At 39.3% G+C, this 9,929-nt stretch overlaps 1 protein-coding gene across 5 annotated transcripts in view; it reads right to left on the reverse strand.

Annotated features, from left to right (window-relative positions):
• LOC147123198 (kelch-like protein 5) overlaps positions 1-8,886 on the reverse strand; it is a 150,793-nt gene extending 141,907 nt beyond the window's left edge. For 2 of the 5 annotated variants that reach the window (XM_085968707.1, XM_085968688.1), the window contains exons 1-3: positions 8,808-8,886; positions 6,294-6,453; positions 922-1,107 (exon numbers count right to left, since the gene is read on the reverse strand). Coding sequence is in view for 1 of the 5 variants with exons in the window: in XM_085968724.1 (XP_085824850.1) it covers positions 5,225-5,607 (383 nt within the window). In the remaining 4 variants the exon portion in view is untranslated. Of the gene's footprint in view, positions 1-921; positions 1,108-5,224; positions 5,631-6,293; positions 6,454-8,807 lie in introns of those variants that run through there. The other 3 variants (XM_085968716.1, XM_085968697.1, XM_085968724.1) reach the window with 2 other exon arrangements.
• Positions 8,887-9,929: the final 1,043 nt, after the last annotated feature.

Consider the following 9,929-nt stretch of genomic DNA (forward strand, 5'->3'; position numbering starts at 1 on the left):
CAGGAATTGAGGGTACAATATTGAAATTTACCAAATTGAGGGCATTGCAAATTATGACAAAGATTGTGAAAGACTGCAGGATGACTAAAATAAAAAAAATTAAAGGGTAAGTTAGAAAAAAAATCCTTTAGATTCTCCGTCATCAACCGTTGTTGAAGCAGAGTCCATAAATTCTTATAAAAGTGAATTAGATAATTGCTTGAAAAAATATGAAATTATATGGGAACCAATGAGAGTGAGATTAGACTAAGTGGCTCATGTGGATAAAACACTGGCACAGACTGGATGGGCCGAATGGTTTGTTTCTGAACTATAACATTCGCTTCTATTATGACATGAAACGGACAACATAAATGAATTTACGAGATAATTAGTGAATTTCTGCAGACAAGGCATATACAATGATAAGGCCATTAGGTGGGATTTATTCCTAAAAAAGGGATGGGTTTGTGTGACCTAATGGTCTTTTCCTAAAAATTCTTATGATTGGCAGCTGGCTGGCATCAGGGGCATCTCAGGGGCACACAGAAGTCCCCGTCTACCTCACTTTGCATGGTGCCAAATGGAAAGCCCAGGCCTTTGGATCTAATTGAGCGCATTCCTTGGCTAGGAGATCAGATCCATTATCATCATCCATGGAGGACTGAAAGTTAGCCTACAAAAATTGGAAAACCATGTCCATCAGTGGTGGGAAAAGAAGAAAGGAGGTAGCCTGTTTCTGTATCACCCGTTAGAATACACAAGAAGATACAATAGAAGAGGCATAAAGGCACATACAACTGATACAGTCACAGGGGTTACAAGTGGTGAGATTCTGTTTATGGTGTACTGTTGTCAAACTATAGAACATTCTCCGAGGAGGCAAGGTCTGTCCAAATGTCTCAATACATTCATTTAATAATTCTAACTCTCTTCCCCTACCTTTAGATCTTCTTTTGTCAGGCTCCATCAATTAACCTCTCCCACTAATATTCGAGTTGGCTGCTAGGATGTGCACAAGAACGGGCCAGTGTGACTTGAAGTTTCCTTCCATCTCATAGTCTGTGCTCATAGTCAGGGCTAAGAATCATGGAGCACTAATGCATAGTCCAGTGACAAGGCCGAATTCTAAAGGTGTGAAAATAAAATAATTCTGAAGTGCACAGGTCCATAGATGTGGAATAGATCAATGAACTCTCAAACACAAAGAAAGTTAATTGCTTCACTGACCAACAGGAGACAATTATCTGGAAATAATGCAAGTATGGACAATTAAGTTATTTGCTCTATGGGAGAAAAAGCAACGTTCAAAGAGATTGCTTGCTTGTTCAACTATATTTTGACTTAGATTGATCAATAGGTATGATGCAATCTTTCTAATACTTGTGTTACCAAAAGCATTTTGTAAAGTACGTACTGGTATTTTAAATAAACACTTACAAAACCCAGTTTTGGTACAAACATTAAAAAAGAAAATACTGCTCATAATAAGCATTTCTACTGGTCAAATTGTACTCAATAGTAATGCTCAGTCAGTATTAGAAATAAATGTTTTGATATGGGCTACCTTTTAATTGGTAGCCAGGACGAGGATTTTTTTATTCGTTCCTGGTATGTGGGCGTCACTGGCAAGGCCAGCATTTATTGCCCATCCCTAATTAAGTTTCTGGTCAATGGTGACCCCCAGGGTGTTGATATTGGGGGATTCGGCGATGGTCAGACTCTCTCTTGTTGGAGATAGTCATTATGTGGCACTTGTGTGGCCCGAATGTTACTTGCCACTTATCAGCCCAAGCCTGAATGTTGTCCAGGTCTTGCTGCATGCGGACAGGGACGGCTTCATTATCTGAGGAGTTGCGAATGGATAGACCCTCTTTAGCTGGACGCTCTTTCTCTAGCCAGGTCCCATAGCTTGCAGCAGCTCCGACAGGTTAGGCACAAAATCATGGGTCTCTGGGACCTGCAAGGACATTAAGAGCTGGACTTACCAGTGATTTCAGCCAGTAAAGCCGATAAAAATGATGAAAAATCAGGCAGCGAGACGTAACACCGACCTAGATTTACCTCCTTTCCTCTTCTGCAGCGAAGTAGACTGACCAAGTCAAGACCGCCCCATCACATGTAAGTGATGGCAGGGCCCAAGTCCCTGCCCAATTTCCCTCCCTACTACCACTGCCACTGCCACTCCCAAGGGCTGCCAGGAGGGAGTTGGCAGCATATCCCGGGGCAGTGTCAGAAAGCCTTTTGGAGGGACAGGGCCCAGTAATAGGCTCGTCTCCCTCCCATAAGGCCCTCACTACCGCTTCCTGGCCAATTGGCTCATGGAGGGCCTGTATTAGAATTTCTGCCCCTTTAATCATGGCTCCCTTCTCTTCTAGTGCTGTAGCAGGTGTCCCATTGCTTCCGGGCAGTGCTGGGCTGCCTCTTGGTACCGGAGGTACTGCCAGGAGCCCACCTACATAGATAATAGGGTGGGTTTGGGTCACGGCGGGGGTGGGGTGGCAGGTGGAAGTTCCATCACGATCCTGCTGACAGCGAAACCGCTCCGTAGAAAAATTCACTTCTAAAAATCAAAATTCTCAAGGATAAAAAGGAGACATTTAAAATCAACTTTTCCTTCTAATTTGTACGGAGGATAGAGGTCATTTGCATTGAAAGTACTTCCTCACCCGACACACAATTCCCTTTTCTTTTATTATATATAAAAAGTTTTAAAGAAATTTAAGTCCATCAAAAAACTCCTGTAATTAAAATTGATATTATGACATGTAAAATATAAAGTTACAGTAATGCATTCTCAGTCAATATTCAACAGTCCTGAACCTTGACCATAACTGATGCAGTGCACTTATATACTATCCTATAATTGCCCCACAGTGGCCTCCAATATCCGTGACAAGAGTCTATCTTTCAATTTGGACGAGGTTAGCAGCAGAAACCAAAAGGACAGCTGATGCACTCAGAAAATCCAGATTTGCTCTTCCCCATAGTTGTAACAAAGAACATATGTTCGAAGAAAGTTAATTGATTTTGTCTATTTCACAAAGTGGCATATTTTACTAGGCATAGCAAAATGTAGTTTTTTTTAAAAACTGGCCTGTCGAGCATAACCACAAGCTAAGCATTCTGGTAAATTACCTTTTCCCTAAAAAATGCTATTTCACAAGGACAATCTTAGATTCGCACTAGTATGGAAATGCTAACATTCCCCTGCAGACCTGATCCTGACCTGTTTCTCTGACTGTCCACAATACTGTACTGCTAAACACAACACACAAACTACCATCACTCATCAGACAGCACTTCACCCGAGAGGACTTCAGAGCATGACTTAAAGATCAAGTTGGCTACAAAAAAAAAGTACATTTACATATTTTATACAAAAGATCTAAAAACAATAACTGCAGGGTGGGGAAATCTGATTTCCATTTAGAACAAATCAATACATATATGTTTTAGTTATGGATTCATCAACTTTAATAAATTGCTGTGCCAAACACCCTTATGGGTCAGAAAATAGGCATAAATCAGTGCCTGAAACACAGCAGTCATGGCAAAGACTTACTTTGGACCAATGACATTTTGCACGGTCAATTATTCATCTACTATCAATATTTTTGGCGAATATATCTGAATATTGTTATCTTTAAATCTTGTGCTAAGTATATCGTAATGCAACTGCTAAATATTTAGGATTTACAGAAACAAAGTCTAAAATTAAAAAAAACAGGACAAATAGGTTTTACATGCAGTGCTGTGCTATTAGGATTGAGCTTGTCATGACATGTTCTGTACTGGTGTACCTGGTTTGTAATATTTTACCAAATACACTATTCCAACCATCTTCATCTACTATAAACCAGTATCAAGGAATACTATGTACAAGATTTATTCAATAGTTAGTACACTGTTAAGTACTAAATACAGAAAAACTTTGTTTTACATCTGAAGCCTTTCCCATGTAAATAATGCCTCCATGTATACTGAACAATTTTAAATTTTAAAATACATTAACTACTAAAGGGACATTGCAACTCTGATAAAGTTGTTGATGAAGCTGTTCATCAACACAGCAATGACATTAATCATATTGAAAAAAGTGTTCCAAAAACAGCAACATAGTAACAACATAATTGTGACGCTTGTACAGAGCACTGATCATAATTATGCTGTGTATTTATAGCTCCTTTTCTCTCCAAAACAAGAGAACATCATTTTAATACTATGAAAAATCTATAGTACTGTACAATGAATGACCAATGCAAACCTGATTACAGAGCCTGAAATATTACACTCGGTGGTTACTGGGTTGCTATATTAAACCTCCTCTGTAACTTAGCCGCTTTTATTTGACAAATCAGATTTTCTTTCAAAAGAACACATTACATTTTTATTCAATACAAAAATATTATACACACTATACATCAACAAGCATTAAGGTGGATAAAACCAAATTTTTTAATACGTCTCAAGATTTAAAAAAGGACTTTTTTTTCTTAATTTTACAAATATTTGTATTTAATGTAAAAAAAACACACATGGGTATTATAGGCACTTGCAGGATAACTTTTCAAATCAGATGTAATTTTTTTATAAAATTAGAACCAGAGAACTTTAATGAGACAGTAGCTGTAATACAAGGGGGAAAATGTAGCATTAAGAAGTTAATGCAAATGAAATTTGGGTTCATTTAAATTTATTTTGGTAAAATTTTTTATTTCATTTATATAAAAATTGTGCAATGATGTTTTTCAGATCTGCACTGTGTGTGTACTGTATTGTGGTTATGCGGAGAGTTTTCTGAGTAATAGGTTTCACCTGACACGCATATTGGGCTGTTAATATTCTATAGATTGTAAAAAGGACCATCATATCTTTTGCTGCATTGGAATCTCTCAGTTTCAAGTAATAGACTACTTACCCTGTGCTATACACATAGTTTACATCATTTACAGCCAACTATCATTCATTTACCAGACAATTTATCAAACCTTTAACCCTGAGTTTTATTTGCACATTATAAAAAGTTCATATTTTCCAAACAGTTTAATATAATACCATAAAAATGTCATATAGTCTATGAATTTCTTCAGGATCAGCTCAAATTTTAAACTGTTATATATTGCAAACAGAACGTAGATATCAAAAGAGGCATTTTACAGGTTGCCAGAATAATGGGGTGAAAACAATAAAACAATAAATTAGTAGTATTGCCATTGCCTTTTTTCAAACTCTGATTCCTAACCTGCAGGAACTGCTGTCTGTTTCATTTTCTTCTTCACTCCCTTCATCCTCAGCTTCATGCTTGTCATGCCAACGTGCACCCTCACAGTTCTCAACGGTAAACTCAAATGAGGGAAGATCTGGGGCGTGGGGCACATGCCAAGGTGGTGAATTTTGAATTTCCTGTTGGCTGGAGCTCTGGTAGTTGATGGAAGCCAATGGTAGAGGCAGGTGCCCAGGGTCTAAGAATTTCCTCCCATTATTTGATGCAGCTTGCTCTTTGTTCCAAAAATCTCCCCGTCGACTGTCGTTGGATGTGGCAGGAGGGGATGCAGGATGACCAAACCACCGCCACCGGATGCGTAAAATCTGCTTCACATCAAATTCTTTGCGAGAAACAGACATTCTCTGTTCACCTAAGCAATTGTCAAGGCAACAGAGCAGGCTGTGCTGCACCGTAAGGCAGCGCAGTATATAGCACAGCCCAGTCTAAATAGATATGCTTTCTAGATTCCTGCTTCTGGCTGACTGAAACAAGATTGCTTTCACATTGAAATAAAATCCTCTTAAATCTTCATCAGAATGTCAACTAATGACAAAGATGATGAAGATAATGTGAAGAGGAGGCAGGGACGAGCCCGTGTCTTCAATCAAGCGCAACTCTTAATCAACCTACTCTACGACAATCAATGCACTTTTCATTGCCCTCATCTCTACACCCTGACCAGCTGCTTTCCAACACACTGACAGCATTCATTAAACCCTTTTTGAAAGCTGAACACCACCACTCCCCTTCCTCTGAGCCACAAATGAATGAAAGAGCAACTTGCACGTAGCAGCCTATCACAATCTTTTCCATTTGCATTCCCTTCTCTTTATTACATTAACCCTTTAAATATTCTCCTTGGCAGCTTACTGCAACATACACAGCAAAATTAACATCTCAGCTTTTTGTGCCTCTTTTAAGCTTAAGTGTTTAATTAAACAAATCAAAGCATTTCAAAGTAAAGTACTATATAATAAAATTGTTTAGTAATAAAGTAAAAAAACATTATTTTATTTTCTCGAATACATTGAAATATATGTCCTACCTTAGCTATTAGAGGGCCAGAAATGAAGCATTAAAGGAGTTTGTTGTTAAATTTGGAGCGTTTCAGTTGTCTGAAGTACTACACCATGCATCTTTGATTGGCTTTTGTAGTAAGCAGCTACTCACATTTTTCTTTATCAGGTGGTGATCCACTGACCTGACTGAAAAATACAGAAAAATCTATGAAATATTGGCTCCAGTCTGCAGAACTATTGAACATATTAGAATTAAAGTCTAGATTTTGCACCATTTTCGCATTGCTAACTAGTTGTAACAGGGGTGAGAAATGGGCCCCAGTGGTGGATTCTGTCAAGTTGCTGCACTTTTTTCACCAAGTACATTGGTAGCTGTATTGTAATAGTACACAAATGATGGAAATATGTCATCCAACGTATTTTACATTATTTTCACCAAAGCAATGCTGGGCGCAAGAGATGTCTGTTCCTGGCATCCAGTGTTGCTATGTGCGGAGAAGAGGGGTATTTAAATTTTAAAAGGCCAAAAAGTAGAGGCAATCGATTACAGAATGATCAATTGTATGCGTGATGGTAATGGTTTAGAAAATTTTCAAAGGGAAGAAACATCATAGTGTTCTCATGGTGGGGTGTCTGGTCTCAGATCACTACCAACAAATGATGAAATAGTGGAGAGCATACTTCAGCAGCACCATTAAGTGGGAGCATAAACTGAACATCTGCTGTGGTTCTCTTAATCAGAATGAAAAAATCACCCTGGAATAAACATGTCAAGGTGTTAAGAACTGGAACACCAAATGGACTGAGGTGTGCAGTAGATTAGCACAATGCTTTTTTATTTGGGTTTGAAATCAGCTCATACTGATGGGATAAAAATCTCCATTCTGTTGGCTACATTTGGACAATCTCAACCCAGTTCCAAAACTATCCATTATTTCACTGTAACTTGATATATTTTGACTGCCACTGGAACCGGTGCTTCTGGTCCTTCATAATTCAGGCTGAAGCTTAAATTTTTTTTTCTGGGGTATTGTGTAGCTTTTATGGCAACTTATACTAGAATCATAGAAATTCCAACACAGCTGGAGGCTATTCAGTCCATTGCACCTGTGCCAATGCTAGCTCGTCAACTGAAGCCATCAACTTAATTCATTTTCTCTGCCCTTTCCCCGTATCCATTTATACTCCTCCTTTTCAAATAACTGTCCAATTTGTTAAATTATGTTATAGTCTCTGCTTTAACAGCCACTTGTAGTAAAGCATTCCATGTTCTTAAAACCCTTGGCGGAAACATTCTTCTAATTTCAGTCTTCTAGTGATAATCACAAGTCTATGCCTCCTTATGGTAACTGTCTGAGGCTGAGCCTGACTGTTCACAACCTTGGTATCGTATTTGACCCCGAGATGAGCTTCCGACCACATATCTGCGCCATCACTAAGACTGCCTATTTCCGCCTCCGTAACATCGCCCGACTCCGCCCCGGCTCCTCTGCTGCTGAAACCCTCATCCATGCCTTTGTTACCTCTAGACTTGACTATTCCAATGCACTTGTCGCCGGCCTCCCATCTTCCACCCTCCATAAACTTAAGCTCATCCAAAACTCTGCTGCCCATATCAGAGTCAGCGGTAAGCTCAAATGAGGGAAGCTCTGGGGCGTGGGGCATATGCCAAGGTGGTGAATTTTGAATTTCCTGTTGGCTGGATCTCTGGTAGTTGATGGAAGCCAATGGTAGAGGCAGGTGTCCGGGGTCTAAGAATTTCCGCCCATTATTTGATGCACCTTGCTCTTTGTTTCAAAATCTCCTCATCTTCTAACTCGCACCAAGTCCTGTTCACCCATCGCCCCTGTGCTCGCTGACCTACATTGGCTCCCGGTTAAGCAACGCCTCGATTAAAAAATTCTCATCCTTGTTTTCAAATCCCTCCATGGCCTCGCCCATCCCTATCTCTCTAACTTCCTCCAGCCCGATAACCCTCTGAGATCTCTGCGCTCCTCTAATTCTGGCCTCTTGCACACCCCTGATTTTAATTGCTCCACCATTGGTGGCTGTGCCTTCAGCTGCCGAGACCCTAAGCTCTGGAATTCCCTCCCTAAACCTCTCTGCCTCTCTTTCCTTCTTTAAGACGCTCCTTAAAATCTACCGCTTTGACCAAGCTTTTGGTCATCTGCCCTAATATCTCCTTATGTGGCTCTGTGTCAAAGTTTGTTTGATAACGCTCCCGTGAAGCACTGTGAGACATTTTACTGTGTTAAATGCAAGTTGTTGTTGCTGTTTTAGCGATTCACCAACAGTGGATAGAACATGATTCTATGATTCACTGTTTATCCTTTCAAAACTGTTCATAATTTTAGAAAGGACAAATTGGATACTCATTTCTACTCTTCAAAAATGTTTAGATTTTGCCAAGCTTGATTTTCAGATACTTCCACTGCAATAAAACTGCATTTCTACATGCAATCATAAACAATTCCCCTTACAAAATTTGCAATAATACTGTTAAATGTGCAAAAATATTAGAGAAAATTAAGATCACTTACCGACATTGAAGTATTTAATTTCCTACGGCTGAATGTGTGAAAATGCATCCAGAACCAAGGCAATCAATCACTTCAGTCATTCTGAAAAACAGAAGGTTTCACATGAAATCTCACAGAATTGTAAGATTACTTTAGAGTGATTTACAACCTTAAGTGACGATAACTTGGGTGCTATTAACTGCCAAGGTCCTGCAGTAACCAAGTACCTGAAAAATGGCAAGATAAATTCATACCACTACCAGAATTAAAGTGACCAAAAGGCATCAAATGCAACAGAAATATACCAATTTATCTTAGCTACTTCCAAAGCTAGTCTTTCGCCTTTTTAGAAACTTGTATGATTAAGTAACTTTTAAACATTTGCAATCAGCCCAAACCTATCTGCTTTACCTTTATTTCTCAATGATATTCTGATTTTTCCAATATCTAACACAACAGGAAGCCAACTGGTAACAGTAGAGGACTTCTATGATGATTATTTATTAATAATCAAGAGATTGCTAGGAGACCCGAACAGCGTGGATAAAGTAGCTGTTAACTTAAATCGATTACAGAACCAGAGCACAAAAGAAGAAAATTGGCAAGTCTCAGTCACAGAAACATAGAATCCTCTAGCACAGAAGGAGACCATTCGTGCCTGTGCTGGCTCTCTGAAAGAGCTATCCAATTAGTCCCATTCCCTGCTCTCTCCAAATAGCTCTGCCAATTTTTCTATTTCAAGTATTTATCCAACTCCCTTTGAACAGTTACTAATGAATCTGCTTCCACCACTCTTTCAGACAATGCATTCCAGATCACAACAAAAATTCTCGTCGTCTCCCACTGGTTCTTTTGCCAATTATCTAAAGTCCGTGTCCTCTGGTTACCAACCCTTCTGCCACTGGAAACAGTTTCTCTTTATTTATCCTATTAAAACCCTTTATAATTTTGAACACCTCTATCAAATCTCCCATTAGTCTTCTCTGCTCCAAGGAGAACAATTCCAGCTTTTCTAGTCTCTCCACATAACTGGTCTCTCCATCCCTGGTATCATCCTGGTAAATTTCCTCTGCACCCTCTGCAAGGCCTTTTGCAGTGTGGTGTCCAGAATTGGACACACTACTCTAGCTGAGGCCTAACCAG

This window comes from Somniosus microcephalus, chromosome 2 (assembly GCF_052327205.1).
Source record: "Somniosus microcephalus isolate GS21.2 chromosome 2, FLI_Smic_1.0, whole genome shotgun sequence".
NCBI classification, from domain to species: Eukaryota; Metazoa; Chordata; class Chondrichthyes; order Squaliformes; family Somniosidae; genus Somniosus; species Somniosus microcephalus.